The sequence below is a fragment of the Pristiophorus japonicus genome, chromosome 3, assembly GCF_044704955.1.
Source record: "Pristiophorus japonicus isolate sPriJap1 chromosome 3, sPriJap1.hap1, whole genome shotgun sequence".
Taxonomy (NCBI): domain Eukaryota; kingdom Metazoa; phylum Chordata; class Chondrichthyes; family Pristiophoridae; genus Pristiophorus; species Pristiophorus japonicus.
This window is the reverse complement of record NC_091979.1, coordinates 234275435-234301105: the sequence shown is the minus strand read 5'-3', so window position 1 is coordinate 234301105 and position 25671 is coordinate 234275435. Positions and strand designations below refer to the sequence as shown.

General features: G+C 48.0%; 1 protein-coding gene across 1 annotated transcript in view; it reads left to right on the top strand.

Annotated features, from left to right (window-relative positions):
• The window catches only part of abcc2 (ATP-binding cassette, sub-family C (CFTR/MRP), member 2), a 278866-nt gene that overhangs the window by 190323 nt on the left and 62872 nt on the right, over positions 1-25671 (top strand). The window contains exons 17-21 of the mRNA XM_070876416.1: positions 5848-6024; positions 11258-11425; positions 13806-13989; positions 18173-18305; positions 22523-22652. Coding sequence (XP_070732517.1) covers positions 5848-6024; positions 11258-11425; positions 13806-13989; positions 18173-18305; positions 22523-22652 — 792 coding nt within the window. The remainder of the gene's footprint in view (positions 1-5847; positions 6025-11257; positions 11426-13805; positions 13990-18172; positions 18306-22522; positions 22653-25671) is intronic.

Here is a 25671-nt window from a genome sequence, read left to right as displayed (position 1 = left end):
TAGCATTCTCCTCACAGCTCACACTGCCACCCAGCTTAGTGTCATCTGCAAACTTGGAGATATTACACTCAATTCCTTCATCGAAATCATTGATGTATATTGTAAATAGCTGGGGTCCCAGCACTGAGCCCTGCGGCACCCCACTAGTCACTGCCTGCCATTCTGAAAAGGACCCGTTTATCCCGACTCTTTGCTTCCTGTCTGCCAACCAGTTCTCTATCCACGTCAATACGTTACCCCCAATACCATGTGCTTTAATTTTGCACAACAATCTCTTGTGTGGGACCTTGTCAAAAGCTTTTTGAAAGTCCAAATACACCACATCCACTGGTTCTCCCATGTCCACTCTCCTAGTTACATCCTCAAAAAATCCTAGAAGATTTGTCAAGCATGATTTCCCATTCATAAATCCATGCTGACTTGGACCCATCCTGTTACTGCTTTCCAAATGCGCTGCTATTTCATCTTTAATAATTGATTCCAACATTTTCCCCACTACCGATGTCAGGCTAACCGGTCTATAATTCCCCGTTTTCTCTCTCCCTTCTTTTTTAAAAAGTGGTGTTACATTAGCTACACTCCAGTCCATAGGAACTGATCCAGAGTCGATAAACTGTTGGAAAACTATCACCAATGCAGCCACCTGGGCAGGACCGGAACCAATGTCCTAGGGGGAGTGTTTGCTAGTGCTGTTAGGGAGGAGTTAAACTAATATGGCAGGGGGATGGAAACCAATGCAGGGAGAGAGAGGGAAACAAAATGGAGACAAAAACAAAAGACAGAAAAGAGATGAGTAAAAGTGGAGGGCAGAGAAACCCAAGGCAAAAAACAAAAAGGGCCACTGTACAGCAAAATTCTAAAGGGTCAAAGTGCAATAAAAAGGCAAGCATGAAAGCTCGGTGCCTCAATGCAAGGAGTATTCGGAACCCAGGAGAGGGCTCTGAGCTCGTTAGAGTGGGTGAGAACTCAGATGAACAGGACCCCAAGAAAGAATGCAAAAGGCAGGAGGCAACAGAGCAGAGTAGCACTGGGGTAAGTGTAAACCACAAGATGACAGGAAGGGACAATATGTATGAATATAAAGGGGCTGCAGGAGGGGTCAAAACTAAAAATCATGGTTTAAAAACTAGTATTAAAACACTCTACCTAAACGCACGCAGCATTCGAAATAAAGTAAATGAGTTGACGGCACAAATCATTACAAATGGGTATGATTTGGTGGCCATTACAGAAACGTGGTTGCAGGGGGGCCAAGACTGGGAATTAAACATACATGGGTATCTGACAATTAGGAAAGATAGACAAGAAGGGAAAGGAGGTGGGGTAGCTCTGTTAATAAAGGATGATATCAGGGCAGTTGTGAGAGACGATATTGGCTCTAATGAACAAAATGTTGAATCATTGTGGGTGGAGATTAGAGATAGTAAGGGAAAAAAGTCACTGGTGGGTGTAGTTTATAGGCCCCCAAATAATAACTTCATGGTGGGGTGGGCAATAATCAAGGGAATAATGGAGGCATGTGAAAAAGGAACAGCAGTAATCATGGGGGATTTTAACCGACATATCGATTGGTCAAATCAAATCGCATGGGGTAGCCTTGAGGAGGAATTCATAGAATGCATACGGGATTGTTTCTTAGAATAGTATGTTACAGAACCTACAAGGGAGCAAGCTATCTTAGATCTGGTCCTGTGTAATGAGACAGGAATAATAAACAATCTCCTAGTAAAAGATCTCTCGGAATGATCACAGTATGGTTTAATTTGTAATACAAATTGAGAGTGAGGAAGTAGTGTCTCAAACGAGCGTACTATGCTTAAACAAAGGGGACTACAGTGGGATGAGGGCAGAGTTGGCTAAAGTAGACTGGAAACACAGACTAAACGGTGGCACAATTGAGGAACAGTGGAGGACTTTTAAGGAGCTCTTTCATAGTGCTCAACAAAAATATATTCCAGTGAAAAAGAAGGGCGGTAAGAGAAGGGATAACCAGCCGTGGATAACTAAGAAAAAAAGGGAGAGTATCAAATTAAAAACCAATGCGTATAAGGTGGCCAAGGTTAGGGGAAACGAGAAGATTGGGAAAATTTTAAACGACAGCAAAGAATGACTAAGAAAGCAATAAAGAAAGGTAAGATAGATTACAAAAGTAAACTTGCGCAAAACATAAAAACAGATAGTAAAAGCTTTTACCGATATATAAAACGGAAAAGAGTGACTAAAGTAAATGTTGGTCCCTTAGAAGATGAGAAGGGGGATTTAATAATGGGAAATGTGGAAATAGCTGAGACCGTAAACAATTATTTTGCTTCGGTCTTCACAGTGGAAGACACAAAAACCATGCCAAAAATTGCTGGTCACGGGAATGTGGGAAGGGAGGACCTTGAGATAATCACTATCACTAGGGGGGTAGTGCTGGATAGGCTAATGGGACTCAAGGTAGACAAGTCCCCTGGTCCTGATGAAATGCATCCCAGGGTATTAAAAGAGATGGCGGAAGTTATAGCAGATGCATTCGTTATAATCTACCAAAATTCTGTGGACTCTGGGGAGGTACCAGTGGATTGGAAAGCAGCTAATGTAACGCCTCTGTTTAAAAAAGGGGGCAGACAGAAGGCAGGTAACTGTAGGCCGGTTAGTTTAACATCTGTAGTGAGGAAAACGCTTGAAGCTATCATTAAGGAAGAAATAGCGGAACATCTAGATAGGAATAGTGCAATCAAGCAGACGCAACATGGATTCATGAATGGGAAATCATGTTTAACTAATTTACTGGAATTCTTTGAGGATATAACGAGGTGTACCGATGGATGTGGTTTATTTAGATTTCCAAAAGGCATTCGATAAGGTGCCACACAAAAGGTTACTGCAGAAGATAAAGGTACGCGGAGTCAGAGGAAATGTATTAGCATGGATCGAGAATTGGCTGGCTAACAGAAAGCAAAGAGTCGGGATAAATGGGTCCTTTTCGGGTTGGAAATCGGTGGTTAGTGGTGTGCCACAGGGATCGGTGCTGGGACCACAACTGTTTACAATATACATAGATGACCTGGAAGAGGGGACAGAGTGTAGTGTAACAAAATTTGCAGATGACACAAAGATTAGTGGGAAAGCGGGTTGTGTAGAGGACTCAGAGAGGCTGCAAAGAGATTTAGATAGGTTAAGCGAGTGGGCTAAGGTTTGGCAGATGGAATACAATGTCGGAAAATGTGAGGTCATCCACCTTGGAAAAAAAAACAGTAAAAGGGAATATTATTTGAATGGGGAGAAATTACAACATGCTGTGGTGCAGAGGGACTTGGGGGTCCTTGTGCATGAATCACAAAAAGTTATTTTGCAGGTGCAGCAGGTAATCAGGAAGGCGAATGGAATGTTAGCCTTCATTGCGAGAGGGATGGAGTACAAAAGCAGGGAGGTCCTGCTGCAACTGTATAGGGTATTAGTGAGGCTGCACCTGGAGTACTGCGTGCAGTTTTGGTCACCTTACTTAAGGAAGGATATACTAGCTTTGGAGGGGGTACAGAGACGATTCACTCGGCTGATTCCGGAGATGAGAGGGTTACCTTATGATGATAGATTGAGTAGACTGGGTCTTTACTCGTTGGAGTTCAGAAGGATGAGGGGTGATCTTATAGAAACATTTAAAATAATGAAAGGGATAGACAAGCTAGAGGCAGAGAGGTTGTTTCCACTGGTCGGGGAGACTAGAACTCGGGGGCACAGCCTCAAAATACGGGGGAGCCAATTTAAAACCGAGTTGAGAAGGAATTTCTTCTCCCAGAGGGTTGTGAATCTGTGGAATTCTCTGCCCAGGGAAGCAGTTGAGGCTGGCTCATTGAATGTATTCAAATCACAGATAGATAGATTTTTAACCAATAAGGGAATTAAGGGTTACGGGGAGTGGGCAGGTAAGTGGAGCTGAGTCCATGGCCAGATCAGCCATGATCTTGTTGAATGGCGGAGCAGGCTCGAGGGGCTCGATGGCCTACTCCTGTTCCTAATTCTTATGTTCTTATGTTCTTATGTTCTTATTTCTAGAGCCAGTTCCTGAAGTACTCTGGGATGCAGACTATCAGGCCCTGGGGATTTATCGGCCTTCAATCCCATCAATTTCCCTAACACAATTTCCTGACTAATAAGGATTTCCTTCAGTTCCTCCTTCTCGCTAGATCCTCCATCCCCTAGTATTTCCGGAAGGTTATTTATGTCTTCCTTCGTGAAGACAGAACCAAAGTATTTGTTCAATTGGTCTGCCATTTCTCTGTTCCCCATTATTAATTCACCTGATTCTGGCTGCAAGGGACCTCCGTTTGTCTTCACTAATCTCTTTCTCTTTACATATCTATAGATGCTTTTGCAGTCAGTTTTTATGTTCATACTCTCATGCTCTATTTTCCCCCTCCTAATTAAACCCTTTGTCCTCCTCTGCTGGATTCTAAATTTCTCCCAGTCCTCAGGTTTGTTGCTTTTTCTGGCCAATTTATATGCCTCTTCCTTGGATTTAACACTATCCCTAATTTCCCTTGTTAGCCACGGTTGAGACACCTTCCCCGCTTTATGTTTATTCCAGACAAGGATGTACAATTGTTGAAGTTCATTTATGTGATCTTTAAATGTCTGCCATTGCCTATCCACTGTTAACCCATTCGCCAGTCTATTCTTGCCAATTCACGTCTCATACCATCGAAGTTACCTTTCCTTAAGTTCAGGACCCTAGTCTCTGAATTAACTGTGTCACTCTCCACCTTAATAAAGAATTTTACCATATTATGGTCACTCTTCCCCAAGGTGCCTCGCACAACAAGGTTGCTAATTAGTCCTTTCTCATTACACATCACTCAGTCTAGGATGGCCAGCCCTCTAGTTGGTTCCTCGACATATTGGTCTCGAAAACCATCCCTAATACACTCCAGGAAATCCTCCTCCACCGTATTGCTACCAGTTTGGTTAGCCCAATCTATATGTAGATTAAAGTCGCCCATGATAACTGCTGTACCTTTATTGCACGCATCCCTAATTTGTTGTTTGATGCTGTCTCCAACCTCACTACTACTGTTTGGTGGTCTGTACACAACTCCTACTATCATTTTCTGCCCTTTGGTATTCCACAGCTCTACCCATACAGATTCCACATCATCCAAGCTAATGTCCTTCCTTACTATTGTGTTAATTTCCGCTTTAACCAGCAACGCTACCCCACCTTCTTTTCCTTTCTATCTATCCTTCCTGAATGTTGAATACCTCTGGAGGTTGAGTTCCCAGCCTTGGTCACCCTGGAGCCATGTCTTCGTAATCCCAATTATATCATCATCGTTAATAGCTGCCTGCGCAGTTAATTCGTCCACCTTATTATGAATACTCCTCGCATTGAGGCACAGAGCCTTCAGGCTTGTCTGTTTAACACACTTCTCGATTTCAAAATTCTATCCGTGTTTACAAATCCTTCCCTCGCCCCTCCCTATCTTTGTAATATTCTCCAGCCCCACAACCCCCCGAGATGTCTGCGCTCCTCTATTTCTGCCCTCTTGAGCATCCCTGATTATAATCGCTCAACTTTGGTGGCCGTGCCTTCAACTGCCTAGGCCCTAAGCTCTGGAACTCCCACCCTAAACCTCTTTACTTCTTTCTCCTTTCAGATGCTCCTTAAAACATATCTCTTTGACCAAGCTGTTGGTCACCTGCCCTAATTTCTTCTCATCTGGTGTGAAATTATTATTATTTCTTTGTCTCATTGCACTCCTATGAAGCGCCTTGGGCCTTTTTACTACTTTAAAGGCGCTATATAAATACAAGTTGATGTTGCCCCATTCCAACCCGTGTGTTCTCATGTTCCTTGTGTGGTTTTAGGGTTCATTTGCCTATGTACCTCAGCAAGCATGGATCCAAAATGATACCGTCCAGAACAACATCTTGTTCGGTTTAAAGCTGGAAGAATCTCGATACCAGAAGATTCTGGAGGCCTGCGCCCTGCTACCGGATCTTGAGCTTCTACCCGCTGGAGATCAAACCGAGATTGGAGAGAAGGTATTGGGGAAAGACGAAATCGGCATGTTTGATCGGGGCTGGGTGTCGTACAACATCTTTCAAGCCGTGCGTTCCAATTTTCTTTACCGTTTTGCTGATATGTTGAGAGACTTGGAAACCAGGGCTATCTTCATTGGAATAGAAAAGGAAGGGGAGCAGAGGGACCTTGGAGTGCATGTCCCCAGAATCCTGAAGGTAGCAGGCCAAGTAGATAAGGTGGTTAAGAAGGCATACGGAATGCTTGCCTTTGTTAGCCGAGGCATAAAATACAAGAGCAGGGAGGTAAGCCTTTAATGCCCATCCCTAATTGTCCCCGAGAAGGTGGTGGTGAGCTGCCTTCGACGACAAGGGAGGTTATGCTTGAACTGTATAAAACACTGGTTAGGCCAGAGCTAGAGTACTGCGTGCAGATCTGGTCACCGCATCACAGGAAAGATGTGCTTGGGCTAGAGAGGGTACGGAGGAGATTTACGAGGATGTCACCTGGACTGGAGAATTTTAGCTATGGCAAAAGATTGGATAGGCTGGGGTTGTTTGCTTTGCAACAGAGGAGGCTGAGGGGAGACCTTATTGAGGTGTATAAAATTATGAGGGGCCTAGCTAGAGTGGTAGGACGGACTTATCTCCCTTTATCATCATCACAGGCAGTCCCTCGGAATCGAGGAAGACTTGCTTCCATTCAACATGAGTCCTCAGGTGACTGAACAGTCCAATATGGGAGCCACAGTCCCTGTCACAGGTGGGACAGAGAGTGGTTGAGGGAAAGGGTGGGTGGGGAGTCTGGTTTGTCACATGCTCCTTCCGCTGCCTGCGCTTGGATTCTGCATGCTCTCAGCGATGGGACTCGAGGTGCTCAGCGCCCTCCCAGATGCTCTTCCTCCACTTGAAACAGATTGGGAGTCCCTGACCAACGACCGCACTAAGTGGAGGAAGTGTTATTTTCTTTAGCAGAGGGGTCAACAACCAGGGAGCATAGATTTAAAATAATTGGTAGAAAGTTTAGAGGAGATTTGAGTGGAAATGTTTTCACCCAGAGGGTGGTGGGGTTCTGGAACTCACTGCCTGAAAGGGCAGTAGAGGCAGAAACCCTCAGCATTATTTAAAACGTACCTAGATGCGCACTTGAAGTGCCATAACCTACAGGGCTGCAGACCTCGAGCTGGAAAGTGGGATTAGGCTGGATAGCTCTTTGTCGGCCAGCGAGGACACGATGGGCCGAAATGGCTTCCTTCCGTGCTGTAAATTTCTGTGATTCTTGGAAGAGGGAAGATCTAATCGGTCTCAACCGTGACTCGGTGATAACCCACTCACCTCGGAGTGGGATAGGTCCTGGTTTTGAGCCTTACTCCAGAACCGAGAACATAACTCAAGCTGACACTCCCAGTAGTGAAGGACGCTGCACTGTCAGAGGTGCCGTCTTTCGGATAGAAACATAGAAAATAGGTGCAGGAGTAGGCCATTCGGCCCTTCGAGTCTGCACCACCATTCAATGAGTTCATGGCTGAACATGCAACTTCAGTACCCCATTCTTGCTTTCTCGCCATACCCCTTGATCCCCCTAGTAGTAAGGACTTCATCTAACTCCTTTTTGAATATATTTAGTGAATTGGCCTCGACAACTTTCTGTGGTAGAGAATTCCACAGGTTCACCACTCTCTGGGTGAAGAAGTTTCTCCTCATCTCGGTCCTAAATGGCTTACCCCTTATCCTTAGACTGTGACCCCTGGTTCTGGACTTCCCCAACATTGGGAACATTCTTCCTGCATCTAACCTGTCTAAACCCGTCAGAATTTTAAACGTTTCTATGCGATCCCCTCTCATTCTTCTGAACTCCAGTGAATACAAGCCCAGTTGATCCAGTCTTTCTTGATAGGTCAATCCCGCCATCCCGGGAATCAGTCTGGTGAACCTTCGCTGCACTCCCTCAATAGCAAGAATGTCCTTCCTCAAGTTAGGAGACCAAAACTGTACACAATACTCCAGGTGTGGCCTCACCAAGGCCTGTACAACTGTAGCAACACCTCCCTGCCCCTGTACTCAAATCCCTTCGCTATGAAGGCCAACATGCCATTTGCTTTCTTAACCGCCTGCTGTACCTGCATGCCAACCTTCAATGACTGATGTACCATGACACCCAGGTCTCGTTGCACCTCCCCTTTTCCTAATCTGTCACCACTCAGATAATAGTCTGTCTCTCTGTTTTTACCACCAAAGTGGATAACCTCACATTTATCCACATTATACTTCATCTGCCATGCATTTGCCCACTCACCTAACCTATCCAAGTCGCTCTGCAGCCTCATAGCATCCTCCTCGCAGCTCACACTGCCACCCAACTTAGTGTCATCTGCAAATTTGTACAGTGTAAACAGCTGGGACCCCAGCACAGAACCTTGCGATACCCCACTAGTCACTGCCTGTCATTCTGAAAAGTCCCCATTTACTCCTACTCTTTGCTTCCTGTCTGACAACCAGTTCTCAATCCATGTCAGCACATTACCCCCAATCCCATGTGCTTTATAACTTTGCACATTAATCTCTTGTGTGTGACCTTGTCAAAAGCCTTCTGAAAGTCCAAATACACCACACCAACTGGTTCTCCCTTGTCCACTCTACTGGAAACATCCTCAAAAAATTCCAGAAGATTTGTCAAGCATGATTTCCCTTTCACAAATCCATGCTGACTTGGACCTATCAAGTCACCTCTTTCCAAATGCGCTGCTATGACATCCTTAATAATTGATTGCATCATTTTACCCACTACTGATGTCGGGCTGACCGGTCTATAATTCCCTGTTTTCTCTCTCCCTCCACTTTTGTGAGGTTACATTGGCTACCCTCCACTCGATAGGAACTGATCCAGAGTCAATGGAATGTTGGAAAATGACTGTCAATGCATCCGCTATTTCCAAGGCCACCTCCTTAAGTACTCTGGGATGCAGACCATCAGGCCCTGGGGATTTATTGGCCTTCAATCCCATCAATTTCCCCAACACAATTTCCCGACTAATAAGGATTTCCCTCAGTTTCTCCTTCTTACTCGACCCTCTGACCCCTTTTATATCCGGAAGGTTGTTTGTGTCCTCCTCAGTGAATACCGAACCAAAGCACTTGTTCAATTGGTCTGCCATTTCTTTGTTCCCCATTATGACTTCCCCTGATTCTGACTGCAGGGGACCTACATTTGTCTCTACTAACCTTTTTCTCTTTACATATCTATAGAAGCTTTTGCAGTCCGTCTTAATTTTCCCTGCAAGCTTCCTCTCGTACTCTATTTTCCCTGCCTAATTAAACCCTTTGTCCTCTTCTGCTGAGTTCTAAATTTCTCCCAGTCCCCGGGTTTGCTGCTATTTCTGGCCAATTTGTATGCCACTTCCTTGGCTTTAATACTATCCCTGATTTCCCTTGATAGCCACGGTTGAGCCACCTTCCCTTTTTTATTTTTACGCCAGACAGGGATGTACAATTGTTGTAGTTCATCCATGCGGTCTCTAAATGTCTGTCATTGCCCATCCACTGTCAACCCCTTAAGTATCATTCGCCAATCTATCCTAGCCAATTCATGCCTCATACCTTCAAAGTTACCCTTCTTTAAGTTCTGGACCATGGTCTCTGAATTAACTGTTTCATTCTCCATCCTAATGTAGAATTCCACCGTATTATGGTCACTCTTCCCCAAGGGGCCTCGCACAACGAAATTGCTAATTAATCCTCTCTCATTACACAACACCCAGTCTAAGATGGCCTCCCCCCTAGTTGGTTCCTTGACATATTGGTCTAGAAAACCATCCCTTATGCACTCCAGGAAATCCTCCTCCACCGTATTGCTTCCAGTTTGGTTAACCCAATCTATATGCATATTAAAGTCACCCATTTTCACTGCTGCACCTTTATTGCACGCTCTCCTAATTTCCTGTTTGATGCCCTCCCCAACATCACTACTACTGTTTGGAGGTCTGTACACAACTCCCACTAATGTTTTTTGCCCTTTGGTGTTCTGCAGCTCTACCCATATAGATTCCAAGCTAATGTCCTTCCTAACTATTGCATTAATCTCCTCTATAACCAGCAATGCTACCCCACCTCCTTTTCCTTTTATTCTATCCTTCCTGAATGTTGAATACCCTTGGATGTTGAGTTCCCAGCCCTGTTCATCCTGGAGCCACGTCTCTGTAATCCCAATCACATCTTATCTGTTAACATTTATTTCACAGTTAATTCATCCAGCTTATTGCGGATACTCCTTGCATTAAGACACAAAGCCTTCAGGCTTGTTTTTTTAACACCCTTTGTCCTGTTAGAATTATGATTTAGAATTATGATTTAGAATTATGATGGGCCATTAAACCGAGGTCCATGTCTGTCCTCTCGGGTGGAATTAAAAGATCCCACGGCCAACATTTGGATAAAGAGCAGGGGAGTTTTCCCTGGTGTACTGGGGCCAATATTGTTGGTCAGGCCACATTGTTCGCATGCCTGACACAAGACTCCCAAAGCAAGCGCTCTACTCGGAACTCCTTCATGGCAAGCGAGCCCCAGGTGAGCAGAGGAAATGTTACAAGGACACCCTCAAAGCTTCCTTGATAAAGTGCAACATCCCCACCGACACCTGGGAATCCCTGGCCAAAGACCACCCTAAATGGAGGAAGTGCTTCCAGGAGGGCGCTAAGCACCTCGAGTCTCGTCGCCGAGCGCATGCAGAAAACAAGCGCAGACAGCGGAAAGAGTGTGCGGCAAACCAGTCCCACCCTCCCTTACCCTCAATGATTGTCTGTCCCACCTGTGACAGGGACTGTGGCTCTCGTATCGGACTGTTCAGCCACCTAAGGACTCATTCTAAGAGTGGAAGCAAGTCCTCCTCGATTCCGAGGGACTGCCTATGATGATGATGATGGGTATGGTCCCTCAACCAATCATCACTTAAACAGATATTCTGGTCATTATTACATTGCTGTTTCTGGGAACTTGCTGTGCGCAAATTGGGTTGTATCACGTTGGATCTGGAGGGTTGTTTGGATCGGGAACGCTCGCCCTGAAAAGGTGATTCCCTCAATAATTTTCAAAGGGGGCTGGACGGGTACTGGAGGGTGAGGAAAGCGGGGGATGTGGGACTAAGATTGACTGCTCTGTCAAAGAGCCAGCACTGGCTCGACGGGCCGAATGGCCTCTTTCTGTGCTGTGATTCTGTGTAAAGGAGACGGCCACTGGCTGATTGGATGGCTTTCTTTTCCAGGGTATCAACCTGAGCGGTGGGCAGAAGCAGCGGGTCAGCCTGGCGAGGGCAGTGTACAGTACGGCTGATATCTTCATCCTGGATGACCCTCTCTCTGCTGTGGATGCCCGTGTGGGCAAGCACATCTTCGACCAGGTCATTGGTCCGAGTGGCCTGCTAAACCACAAGGTGAGGTGTGGATTCCTGGAATGTATTAAAAAAAACATTGGTGAGCAGATAAATTAGTGCCAGTGTTTTTGCACCAAATCAGGTACAGCACAGGGTTAGATACAGAGTAAAGCTCCCTCTACACTGTCCCATCAAACACTCTCAGGGCAGGTACAGCACGGGGTTAGATACAGAGTAAAGCTCCCTCTACACTGTCCCATCAAACACTCCCAGGGCAGGTACAGCACGGGTTAGATACAGAGTAAAGCTCCCTCTATACTGTCCCATCAAACACTCCCAGGGCAGGTACAGCAAGGGTTAGATACAGAGTAAAGCTCCCTCTACACTGTCCCATCAAACACTCCCAGGGCAGGTACACCACGGGTTATATACAGAGTAAAGCTTCCTCTGCACTGTCCCATCAAACACTCCCAGGGCAGGTACAGCACGGGTTAGATACAGAGTAAAGCTCCCTCTACACTGTCCCATCAAACACTCCCAGGGCAGATACAGCACGGGTTAGATACAGAGCAGTCCGTACAAGGATGGGTTGGAATCCTGGCTGTATGTCCCTCTCCCTGACTCACAGGTGCGTAAGCTGACACTCACACCCCCGGAGCTTCGCTGGTTGATATCAGCCTACTCTGCACAGACTGGGGATTGAAACAGGGATCCTCCTGCTCTCTATGCCACAGCCTCATACTACTAAGAACCATAGAATCTTACAGCACAGGAGGAGTCCATTCGGCCCATCATGCCTGTGCCAGCTCTGTGAAAGAGCTCTCCAATCAGTCCCACTCTCCCTGCTTTTTCCTCGTAGCTCTGCACATTTCTCCTTTTCAAGTATTTATCCCATTCCTTTTGGGAAGGTACTATTGATTCTGCCTTGTACCGTTTCAACTGTTTTTTTCAAAGGGAGGATAATGTCCCTCTTTCAGTGGGCAGCACTCTCGCCACTAAGTCAGAAGGTTGTGTGTTCAAGTCCCACTCCAGGGATTGAACACCTAAATCCAGGCTAACACTCCCAGTGCAGTACTGAGGGAGTGCTGCACTGTCGGAGGTGCCGTCTTTCGGACGAGATGTTAAAATGAGGCCCCGTCTGCTCTCTCAGCTGGGTGTAAATTTCTCATGGCACTATTTCGAAGAAGAGCAGGGGAGTTATCCCTGATATCGTGGTCAATATTTATCCCTCAATCAGCATAACAAATACTGAAAATTCTGAATTTGCTGTTTGTGGGAGCTTGCTGTGCGCAAATTGATCGCCGCGTTTCCTACTTTACAACAATGACTACACTCCAAAAGAACTGCATTGGCTGTGAAGCGCTTTGAGATGTGCTGAAGTGGAGAAAGGCACTACCAAAATGCAAGTCTTTATTTCTGTATGCTCTTTCTGACTGCCACAGGGAGTGGCTGAGGCGAATAGCATAGATGCATTTAAGGGGGAAGCTGGATAAACACATGAGGCAGAAAGGAATAGAAGGACCTGCTGACAGGGTGAGATGGGGAGGGGCGGGAGGAGGCTGGTGTGGAGCCTAAACACCGGCACGGACCTGTTGAGCCGAATGGCCAGTTTCTGTGCTGTAAATATTGTGTAATTCTCTGACTGGCGGACACCTTGGGGTGGAAATTTGGTCGGCGTCTCAGTTAGCGGCCATAAGGGGCAGTAATGCGTGTGTAATCGCTTAGCGACCGGGCGCGTAGCTTGTAGCACCCCGCCGGAAAATTCAGTTGAGGCTCATCATCATAGGCGCCCCTCGGAGTCGAGGAAGACTTGCTTCCACTCTTAAAATGAGTCCTTAGGTGGCTGAACAGTCCAATACGAGAGCCACAGTCCCTGTCACAGGTGGGACAGACAATGGTTGAGGGCTGACTGGGGTGTGAAACGCTAACTATCTGTCCGATCATGACGTCGGACGGGTGCAACGCCCGCCACCAATCACGTCTGGAAAAAAAACAGTGGATACAGCCGTCCACAGTCGTTAACCAGTGGCTGCTTAACGGGATGAGGAAGCACTTCCCTCGGGAGGTCACAGTCAGCGCAACATTTTACACACAGCACAGTGCGTGAGCCTCTCGAGTTTGAAGCGGCAGACAGACATCACAGCGCGGCTTGAAAACAAGTGAAAATGGGTGCATTACTAGTCTGACAGTGGGATTTCAAATCAGACTTCGGAGCGTGCACAATGGATTCCAGAATTTAACATGAGGATTTCCGTTAACGCCCCCCCCCAGGTCAGGCATGTGATGGCTGATTTAGCCCTGTCAGCTCTTGGCCCGATTCAACCAAATTTATCAGCGGGATGCGCAGACTTTTTCAAGGGGCTCCACTTGCCGCTCCGCCTGGATTAATGCCTGAAAGTGGGCGGTAACAAATTTCCACCCCCATTATGTTTTTAAACAGACTCGAATTCTTGTGACGCACGGAGTCACATTCCTGCCTCAGACGGATGAGATCGTGGTGCTGGTCGATGGCGGTGTGTCTGAGGTGGGGGCGTACGCAACGCTAAAGGCCAACCAGGGGGCGTTCGCGGACTTCCTCCACACGTACGGTGACGAGAGGAGCAGGCAGGAGGACGAGGCGACCGGTACAGCCACCCAGCCACCCCCCAGCAGCCACCACCCCCCCGGCCACAGACGGATCCCTCTGCTCAGCTTCCGCGGTTACACACGACACGGGACGGGTCGGGCGTTTAAACCGCGTCTCCGGCACCGCTCCGCCTTTGCGCCGCGGACAGAGCGAATCCGCGGCATGGTGGGAACAAGGCGCACGACAACGCAGAACGGGGAACGATGCCCTTCATCTCGTCGGGCCAGCGCCTTTCGCGGCTCGTGCACGACTCGCTGACCACCACCCCCCTCCCCACCACCCACGCTCGAGATTCTCTGTGCCAATCAGATTTAACCTCAATTGCTTTTCTCGACAGTTAACAACTTGCGTTTATATAGCGCCTTTAACGTTGCTTAACCACCCCAAGGCGCTTCACAGGAACGATTATCGAACTAAACTTGACACTGAGCCGCATAAAGAGATATTAGGACAGGTGACCAAAAGCTTGGTCACAGAGGTAGGTTTTAAGGAGAGAGAGAGGCGCAGAGGTTTAGGGAGGGAATTACAGAGCTTGGGTCCCAGGCAGCTTAAGGCACAGCCGCCAATGATGGGGCGATTATAATCATGGATGCGTAAGAGGGCAGAATTAGAGGAGCGCAGAGATCTCGGAGGGTTACAGGGCTGGAGGGGGTTACAGAGATGGGGAGGGGCGAGGCCATGGAGGAATTTGAAAACAAGGATGAGAATTCTAAAATTGAGGTGTTGCTGGACCAGCAGCCAATGTAGGTTAGTGAGCACAGAGTGACAGGTGAACGGGACTTGGTGTAAGTTAGGACACGAGGCAGTGAGCACAGGGGGTGATGGGTGAGTGGGACTCGGTGCGAGTTAGGACACGGGACAGTGAGCACAGGGGGTGATGGGTGAGCGGGACTTGGTGCGAGTTAGGATACGGGGCAGTGAGCACAGGGGGTGATGGGTGAGCGGGACTTGGTACGAGTTAGGATACGGGGCAGTGAGCACAGGGGGTGATGGGTGAGTGGGTTTTGGTGCGAGTTAAGACAAGGGGCAGCAAGCACAGGGGGTGATAGGTGAGCGGGTCTTGGTGCGAGTTAAGATATGGATCCGCAGAGTTTTGGATGGGCTGAAGTTTATGGAGGGTGGAGGATGGGAGGCCGACCAGGTGAGTGTTGGAATAGTCAGGTCTGGAGATAACAAAGATGTGGATGAGGGTTTCAGCAGCAGATAGGCTGAGGCAGGGGTGGGGACAGACGATGTTACGGAGATGGAAGTAGGCGGCCTTAGTGAGCGTTTATGGAGGTCGGAAGCTCGGCTCAGGGTCGTATAGGGTGCAGAGGTTGTAAATGGGATGGTTCAGCCTCAGACAGTGATCAGCACAGTGTCTCAATCCTGGACCGAGAGTCTATCACACAAGCCCTTCAGACATCCGGTACTCCGCCGTTCTGGCACCGCCCGGCCCATTTTGCCTCGCCTGATTTCCTGGCACTTCCCACCCCCTCCCCCTTTACAAACACGTCTCATTCGGGACGTGTAACACACGCATTCTGTAAGGGGTGGTTTGCAGGGGGTCAGCTTTCCCTTCTGACCTTATATGAGCGGTTCCGAATCGCTCCCACACCCTTGGTTCTAGACACTGGAATTATGAAGGGACTGTGACAGACTTGGACAGACAATCGGTTTCAAGGTAGGAAGCAGGTATGGCTTTATTGTGTTTAAAAAGAAGTAAAAGGCACACCTTTAATAACACACACAGACCAATACACACTGAGGGGTACAACACATTGAATAAAATGTCAAATTGCAGCCTGTGGGGAAAAGAATACAGTTTAAACTCTAAATGGGGTAAAGAGGAGAATGCAGATACACAAGTTATCCCAGCCTCCCTCCCCCAATTCCCCTAACTAACTAAGTTATAGCTCTGTGGGTTCAGGGGCCATGCTCACCAATCCCCTTTTGACAGTTGCCGGTGAATCGCGGTTTCGGGGTTCGCTGCACTTGGCCTTCTAGGCGAGCCGCACCCTGGACACAGGAGAGGACTTCGGACTGCGTAGTCTTCGGTTGGGGTGCGTCCGTTGATGCGGTAAGTTGCGTTTTGGATGTATGGGGTAAGTACCCACTTTCTTTGGTTAGGAATAGTTTTAGTTAGTCCCTTTTGGTAATTTCTCACCCGTTGGTCGTTCCGAAGTAGATTGTAGAGTGGAAATAAATGTCGATTCTTCGGTTTTTGCTGAGTTGGTTTTGGTTGGTCGTTTCGCTGGTTGTGGTGGCCTGGGTTGTCAATTTGGTTGCTGACAACCTTCCATTTCGTGGGCCTCGTGCTCGGTCGGTCCTTGATGATTTCTTGTAGTTTCCTTCACTACTCTATTTCTTCACTCCCCACCTCCGGCTGCTTGTGTCTGTCTGTCTTTGAGTCTGTGTTCTGCTGTTCGAGTCTGTGTCCTGCTTTCTGTGTTCTGTTCCTTGGTAAAACTGGGAATAGATATACCCACAAAAGGCTTCCTTATCTCCCACCAAATCTAGCCCAGCTAACTGAAACTTGATTAAGTGGTTTTAATCTGGCGTTAATAGGCTTTTCGAAGTTGATGAGCTCTCCATTGTGCTAGTCTGGCCTGAGCCAGATATTTCTATGCCTGTTGAAAAGATGTTGGAATATGTATGTGGCATTTGGGTCCTTTGGGTGTGGTGGATAAACATTTCTTCCATCGTTGATTGTTTAAATGCTAATGTTTTCAAGGGGCAAGTTTCGAGGGTATACAGTTCCCAGACAATTTGATTAGTTCCAATGTCCAAACTGGCCCTTTAGATATTGACCCCACTCCTTTTCTTGCAGACCCAACATACACCTTTTAAAAATCCCAAATTCGATTAAAGTTCGTAGTTTCTTCCATGTGCACTTTAGGATTTCAAACTTTCTGGTAGATAGTTCCAAATTAAATTCCCTTTCCTATGAATCCAAACACTGGGGGGGGGGGGTCTCCATGAATGCACCCCCTTTTATCCCCTGCAGGCCTCGTCTGCCCCTTTAAAATTCATTTGTGTCCCAAAGTTTTCCTTCCATTTTAAAAGTCCAGAAAGGGATTCTTCTCCTCTGCAGGGGAAAGGTACCTGGAATCTTTGCGAGATATTGGTAAATTCTACAGTTCCGAGGCTCACACTTCCTGCACTTTGAACACAACCCTCCTGTTGGGCTAGCCGTGTTCTGATTCCGTCATCTCCAGCCCCGAAGTGCCACGGGAATGTGCACGGTGCAAACCGTTCTGGTCCCTGAACATCAGATGTCGTTGAGCAACTGAGAAAAACATGCATCACCCTAGGATTGGAGGATGAGTATGTATATATTGTGGGGTGTGTGTGCGTGAGTGAGTGGGTGTGTGAGTGTGTGTGTGCGTGTGCGTGTGTGTGAGTGGGTGAGTGAGTGCGGGTGAGTGAGTGTGTGTGAGTGAATGGATGTGAGAGTGTGAGTGGGTATGTAAGTGTGTGTGGTGTGTTGTGAATGTGAGTGTATGTGTTGTGAGTGGGTGTGTGTTGTGAATGTGTGAGTGTGTGTGAGTGAGTCTGTCTGCCTGTCTGTCTGTCTGTCTGTGTGTGTGAGTACAAACTCCAGTTGGTCTGAACACAAACCTTACTGCCATGGGCAGACACAACAATGGGGGAGCTAAAGAGCCAGCTATGGACGCCGTACCAAAAGGTAGTTCACCGCGCGAAAAGCCGTGAGACGATAACATAAAGTGAAAAGACAAATGTTTCTTCATTTCATAGTTTGCTCTTTCATGCTATTCAGAGCAGAGAAGGCTAGGAGGAAATTTAATAGAGATGTTCAAAACCATGAATGGTTTTGAAAGAGTAAATAAGGAGAAACAGTTTCCAGCGGCAGGAGGGTCAGTATCCAGAGGACACAGATTTAAGGTGATTGGCAAAAGAACCAGAGGGGGAGATGAGGGAAATAAATGTATGCAGTGAGTTGTTGTGATCTGGAACGCGCTGCCTGAAAGGGCGGTGGGAGCAGATTCAACAGTAACTTTCAAAAGGGAATTGGATAAATACTTGAACAAAAACATTTGCAAGGCAATAGGGAGAGAGCAGGGGGTTGGGACTGATTGAACAGCTCTACCAAAGAGCAGGTCGGCACGATGGACCGAATGGCTCCCTTCTCTGATACATCATTCTGTGATACGTCATTCTGTGATACTATGTGCTTTCAGTCAATGTGGTGATGGAGGAAGATCTTGCTCAGGGCGATGATCCGGAACCACAGGTGGACGAACATCCAGGGGATGCGGTGACCATGGCGCTGAAACGGGAGAACAGCGAGAGAGCGAGACGCAGGAAGGGGAGGTAAACGTCAAAAATAATACCCGCCACCAATGATTTCTTCTTCGAAAGGTGACTGCGAGATTAAATCTTCAATCTTTTTGGATATCAGAGTGAGGGGTGGCACTGTATGGAACAGATTATTTGCAGGGCTGTGGGGAGGAAGCAGAGGGAGTGCGACTAATCTATCAATGGGACGGCACATGTGCAATGGGCAGAACGGCCTCCTTCTGAGCTGTATGATTCTGTGGTTCTGTTGGGCTGATACACTATCGGACACTCCGAGCATGAACTGTCTCTCGCAGGGAGCGCGGATTGACGTTGAGGGGCTCACGTTTTTACACCCAAGAGAGCGCCTCTCGACATCACAAGCCTCCGATCATGGGATCAGTCCTCACGTTACAGCGTTTCTCATCCAGCACTAGCGTACCTTGCCCAGGAGCCATTTACACGCGAGCCTACACGATCGAGCCTGATCCTGTCCTCGCACACGCACACACACATACTGACACACACACTCACACACACACACATGCACACACAAGCACGCATACGAACGCACATACACACGCACAAATACTCACTCACTCTCACTCATGCACACACAAACACACACGCACTCACACTGAAACACACATGCACATGCATACACTGAATCACGCATACACACATGCCACACACATACATACACACACACATGCACACATATGCACACATGCACACACACATGCATACATTCACACACATGCATGCATGTGCACACACACACACATGCATGCATACACACATGCATGCACACACACACAGACATGCAAGCATGCACACACTGTCACACACACACAATCTCATACACACACTTACACACACACACTCACACACACATACGCACACATGTACGCACACACACACACACGAACATGCACAAACATGTACACACATGCACACACACTCAGAAACACACACACACACATGCTCATACACACACTGATACACGCACACACAAACATACACGCATTCATGTTCCAGCAGGAGTTACAGGATGGTGATCAGGAGCAAGAGCCCCGGCTAATTCTCTCTCCCTAGCTCAGGCAGGCCATTTGAAGTGTCCCTTTCATAACCTGTGGGAGCACTTTTGCCTCTGACTCAGAAGGTTATGGATTCAAGTCCCACTCCAGGAACTTGAGCACCTAATCTAGGCTGACACTCCAGTGCAGTACTGAGGGAGTGCTGCACTATCGGAGGTGCCGTCTTTCGGGTGAGACGTTACACCCTCTCAGGTGGACGTAAAAGAACCCATAGCATTATTCGAAGAAGAGCAGGAGGGTTATCCCTGATGTCCTGGGGCCAATATTTATCGCTCAACCAACATAACAAAAACAGATTATCTGGCCACTATCACATTGCTGTTTGTGGGAGCTTGCTGTGCGTAAATTGGCTGCTGTGTTTCCTACATTACAACAGTGACTATACTCCAAAAGTACTTCATTGGTTGTAAAGCGCTTTGAGACGTCCTGAAGTTGTGGGAAGCGCAATAGAAATTTTAAAAGAAGCAAGACTTGTATTTCTATAGCTGGAGTATTGTGTGCAGTTTTGGTCTCCTTACCTAAGGAAGAATATACTTGCCATAGAGGGAAACATAGAAACATAGAAAATAGGTGCAGGAGTAGGCCATTCGGCCCTTCGAGTCTGCACCACCATTCAATAAAATCATGGCTGATCATTCACCTCAGTACCCCTTTCCTGCTTTCTCTCCATACCACTTGATCCCTTTAGCCGTAAGGGCCATATCTAACTCCCTCTTGAATATATCCAATGAACTGGCATCAACAACTCTCTGCGGTAGAGAATTCCACAGGTTAACAACTCTCTGAGTGAAGAAGTTTCTCCTCATCTCAGTCCTAAATGGCTTACCCCTTATCCTTAGACTGTGTCCCCTGGTTCTGGGCTTCCCCAACATCGGGAACATTCTTTCTGCATCTAACCTGTCCAGTCCTGTCAGAATGTTATATGTTTCTATGAGATCCCCTCTCATCCTTCTAAACTCCAGTGAATACAGGCCCAGTCGATCCAGTCTCTCCTCATATGTCAGTCCTGTCATCCCGAGAATCAGTCTGGTGAACCTTCGCTGCACTCCCTCAATAGCAAGAACGTCCTTCCTCAGATTAGGAGACCAAAACTGAACACAATATTCCAGGTGAGGCCTCACCAAGGCCCTGTACAACTGCAGTAAGACCTCCCTGCTCCTATACTCAAATTCCCTAGCTATGAAGGCCAACATACTATTTGCCTTCTTCACCGCCTGCTGTACCTGCATGCCAACTTTCAATGACTGATGTACCATGACACCCAGGTCTCATTGCACCTCCCTTTTCCTAATCTGCCGCCATTCAGATAATATTCTGCCTTCACGTTTTTGCCACCAAAGTGGATAACCTCACATTTATCCACATTATACTGCATCTGCCATTCATTTTCCCACTCACCTAACCTGTCCAAGTCACTCTGCAGCCTCTTAGCATCCTCCTCACAGCTCACACCGCCACCCAGCTTAGTGTCATCTGCTAATTTGGAGATATTACACTCAATTCCTTCATCAAAATCATTAATGTATATTGTAAATAGCTGGGTTCCCAGCGCTGAGTCCTGCGGCACCCCACTAGTCACTGCCTGCCATTCTGAAAAGGACCCATTTATCCCGACTATCTGCTTCGGGAGTGCAACGAAGGTTCACCAGACTGATTCCTGGGATAGCAGGACTGCTGTATGAGGAGACATTGGGTCGACTAGGCCTGTATTCACTAGAGTTTAGTAGGATGAGAGGGGATCTCGTTGAAACGTATAAAATTCTGACTGGGTTGGACAGACTGGGTGCGGGCTGGGAAGTCTAGAACAAAGGGTCTCAGGATACGGGGTAGGAAATTTAGGACCGAGATGAGGAGAAATTGTTTCACTCAGAGGGTGGAAAACCTATGAAATTCTCTACCACAGCAAGCTGTGGAGGCCAAGCCACTGAATATATTTAAGAAGGAAATAGATAGATTTCCAGACACAAAAGGCATCAAGGGGTATGGGGGAAAAGTGGGAATATGGTGTTGAGATAGAGGATCAGTCATGATCAAAATGAATGGCGGTGCAGGCTCGAAGGGCCGAATGGCCTACTACTGCTCCTATTTTCTATGTTTCTTTCACCACCTCAGGACGTCTCAAAGCGCTTTACAGCCAATAAATGAATATTGAAGTGCAGTCACTGTTGTAATGTGAGAACATTGTCCACAAGCCAGACACGAGACTCCCAAAGCAAACGCTCTACTCGGAACTCCTTCACGGCAAATGAGCCAAAGGTGGGCGGAGGAAACGTTATGAGGACACCCTCAAAGCCTCCCTGATAAAGTGCAACATCCCCACCGACACCTGGGAGTCCCTGACCAAAGACCGCCCTAAGTGGAGGAAGTGCATCCGGGAGGGTGCTGAGCACCTCGAGTCTAGTCGCCGAGAGCAAGCAGAAATCAAACGTAGACAGCAGAAGGAGCGTGCGGCAAACCAGACTCCCCACCCAACCTTTCCCTCAATGACTGTCTGTCCCACCTGTGACAGGGACTGTGGCTCTCGTATTGGACTGTACATCATCATCATTATAGGCAGTCCCTCGGAATCGAGGAAGACTTGCTTCCACTCTTAAAATGAGTCCTTAGGTGGCTGAACAGTCCAATACGAGAGCCACAGACCCTGTCACAGGTGGGACAGATAGTCGTTGAGGGAAAGGGTAGGTGGGGAGTCTGGTTTGCCGCACACTCTTTCCACTGCCTGTACTTGATTTCTGCATGCTCTCGGCGATGAGACTCGAGGTGCTGAGTGTCCTCCCGGATGCACTTCCTCCACTTAGGGTGGTCTTTGGCCAGGGACTCCCAGGTGTCAGTGGGGATGTTGCACTTTATCAGGGAGGCTTTGAGGGTGTCCTTGCAACGTTTCCTCCGCCCACCTTTGGCTCGTTTGCCGTGAAAGAGTTCCGAGTAGAGCGCTTGCTTTGGTCACCTAAGGACTCATTTTTAGAGTGGAAGCAAGTCTTCCTCGATTCCGAGAGACTGCCTATGATGATGATGGGGTGGGAACATGCAGAGCCGATGTTTTCCCAGGCCTCTGTGGTGTAGTGTGACAGCGGGAAGCTCACGGACCAATTGAACATTCGGGAGGAGCAGCTGGCCAGAGGGGGTTTAAACCTGTAACTTTGGATCTTTCTTCAGCAGAAGCAGCATGAGAGTTTCTCTGAAGAAGGACACGAGAAACAAGGACCTGGGGTCGGAGAAGAAAGGACGTGCGGAAATGGTGACGGGTCAGAGGCTAATCGAGAAAGAGACTGTGGAAACAGGAAAGGTAACGTCCCAACTGCGTACGAGAGCAGGTGCGGTGGCCTGGCCTGGAAATCGGCGTGGTCCCGGCCTGCAAGACCATCAGCAGGCCAGGGCCATTAGAGGGAGCAGCGTGCGGCGGCATACCACTGCAGGGAGAGCGTGTGCTGCTGCAGGAGGGCGACAGCTACGAAGCCAGGTCGCTGATTGCAGTGCGGGCAGGCACAGCAGGAGTGACGACGGAGCAGCAAGAGTCCATACAGGGATGTGACCGGGGCCCAGGAGAGGCGCGAGTTCGGGGCCCAGAGAGGCGAGGGCCCAGGGTCAGCATGGGCCAGCCCACACTGCGATATGTGTGCCCGCTCGATCCATGCAGCAGAGCTGGTCTCCAGTCGTCTTGGGTAACCCTTGCCACTGGACAAGACCTAGCTCTGTCAAGCCCGTGTTAAAACAATCCACGCACAGGTATCTTCCACCCTCCAACATGTAGTTTGGGATCTGCAATATTAGTTCGGGATCTGTAACATTGAAACACCTGTGAACTCATCCCTTTTTGGCGTGGAAGCAAGTCATCCTCGCTTCGAGGGACTGCCTATGAATAAATGTTGAAGTTTGAAAACCATTGTCCTGTAGACTGATTATCAAAGAAAGCAGCTGGAGACAACGGGGTCCCAACTTTAGGAATGAGCGCAGTTGGTGATTATTGCAGCCCATTGGCGTAGTGCTTTTAAAAAATTTGTTCCTGGAATGTGGGCGTCGCCGGCAAGGCCAGCCTTTAATGCCCATTCCTAATTGCCCTCAAGAAGGTGGTGGTGAGATGCCTTTGAATACAAGAGCAGGGAGGTTGTGCTTGAACTGTATACAACACTAGTTAGGCCACAGCTGGAGTACTGCGTGCAGTTCTGGTCACCACATTTCAGGAAAGATGTGATTGCACTAGAAAGGGTACAGAGGAGATTTACTAGCTTGTTGCCTGGACTGTAAAACTTTAGTTCTGCGGACAGATTGGGTAGGCTGAGGTTATTTTCTTTGGACCGAGGAGGCCAAGGGGAGACCTCACTGAGGTGTATAAAATTATGAGGGGCCTGGACAGAGTGGATAGGAAGGACCTATTTCCCTTGGCAGAGGGGTCAACAACCAGGAGGCATAGATTTAAAGTAATTGGCCGGAGGTTTCGAGGGGATTTGAGGGGAAATTTCTTCACCCAGAGGTCTGGAACTCACTGCCTGAAAGGATGGTAGAGGCAGAAACCCTCACCACATTTAAAAAGTACTTGGATGAGCACTTGAAGTGCCATAACCTACAGGGCTACGGACCAAGAGCTGGAAAGTGGGATTAGGCTGGATAGCTCTTTGTCGGCCAGCGCGGACATGATGGGCCGAAATGGCTTCCTTCCGTGCTGTGAATTTCACAGCAGTAGTCCTTGTTGTGAAGGTACTCTCATATTGCTTTAGGGAGGGAGTTCTAAGATTTTGACCCAGCAATGATGAAGGAATGGCGATATATTTCCAAGTCAGGATGGTGTGTAACTTGGAGGGGAACTTGCAGGTGATAGTGTTCCAAAGCGCCTGCTGCCCTTGTCCTTCTAGGTGGTAGAGGCCGCTGGTTTTTGAGGTGCTGTAGAAGAAACTTTGGCGAGTTGCTGCAGTGCATCTTGTAGATGGTACACACTGCAGCCACGGTGCGCTGGTGTTGGAGGGAGTGGATGTTTAAGGTGGTGGATGGGGTGCCGATCAAGCAGGCTGCTTTGTTTTGGATGTTGTCGAGCTTCTCGAGCGTTGTTAGAGCTGCACTCATCCAGGCAAGTGAGAGTATTCCATCACACTCCTGACTTGTACCTTGCAGATGGTGGAAAGGCTTTGGGCAGTCAGGAGGTGATACACTCGCTGCAGAATACCCAGCCTCTGACCTGCTCTTGTTGCCACAGTATTAATATGGCTGGTCCAGTTAAGTTTCTGGTCAGTGGTGACCCCCAGGATATTGATGGTTTGTCAGTCATGGCCCCTTTAGACTGACTATCAAAGGTAACAGTTGGGGGGTGGTCCCAACTCTAGGGATGAGGGCAGTTGCCGATTGTTGCAGCCCATTGGCGCAGGGCTCAAAGTGGGTAGGACTGGGGTTATTTCAAGATCCTCTACAAGGTTAGTTCTCAGCCTTGCCAATACCCATCATCATCATAGGCAGTCCCTCAAAATCGAGGAAGACTTGCTTCCACTCTAAAAATGAGTTCTTAGGTGACTGTACAGTCTAATACGGGAATTACAGTCTCTGTCACAGGTGGGACAGATAGTCATTGAGGGAAAAGGTGGGTGGGGAGTCTGGTTTGCCACGCGCTCTTTCCGCTGCCTGCATCTAGTTTCTGCATGCTCTCGGTGACGAGACTCGAGGTGCTCAGCGCCCCCCCTGCACTTCCTCCACTTAGGGCGGTCTTTGGCCAGGGACTCCCAGGTATCGGTGGGGATGTTGCATTTTATCAAAGAGACTTTGAGGGTGTCCTTGAAACGTTTCCTCTGCCCACCTTGGGTTTGCTTGCCATGTAGGAGTTCCAAGTAGAGCGCTTGCTTTGGAATCTCCTGTCGGGCATGCGAGCATTGTGGCCCGCCCAGCAGAGCTGGTCAAGTGTGGTCAGCGCTTCAATGCTGGGGATGTTGGCCTGGTCGAGGATGCTAATATTGGGTGCATCTGTCCTCCCAGGGGATTTGCAGGATCTTGCGGAGACATCGTTGGTGGTATTTCTCCAGCGATTTGAGTTAATGGCCGATAAGGAGAAGGAAAGTCCTTTTCCCTGAATAGAACAGAAGACCAATGGATCAATGACTTATGGGAGAGTGGCTTTGAGGATGAAGATCAGCCATGATCTTATTGAATGGCGGAGCAGGCTCGAGAGGCTGAATGGCCGACTCCTGCTCCTATTTCTTATGTTCTTATGTATGTTCGTATGAGTAGGCCCTATGGCCCCTCAAACTCGCCCCATTCAATAAGTTCATGTTTGACCTCAACTCAACTTTCTCGCCTGATCCCCATATCCCTTGATTCCCCTTGAG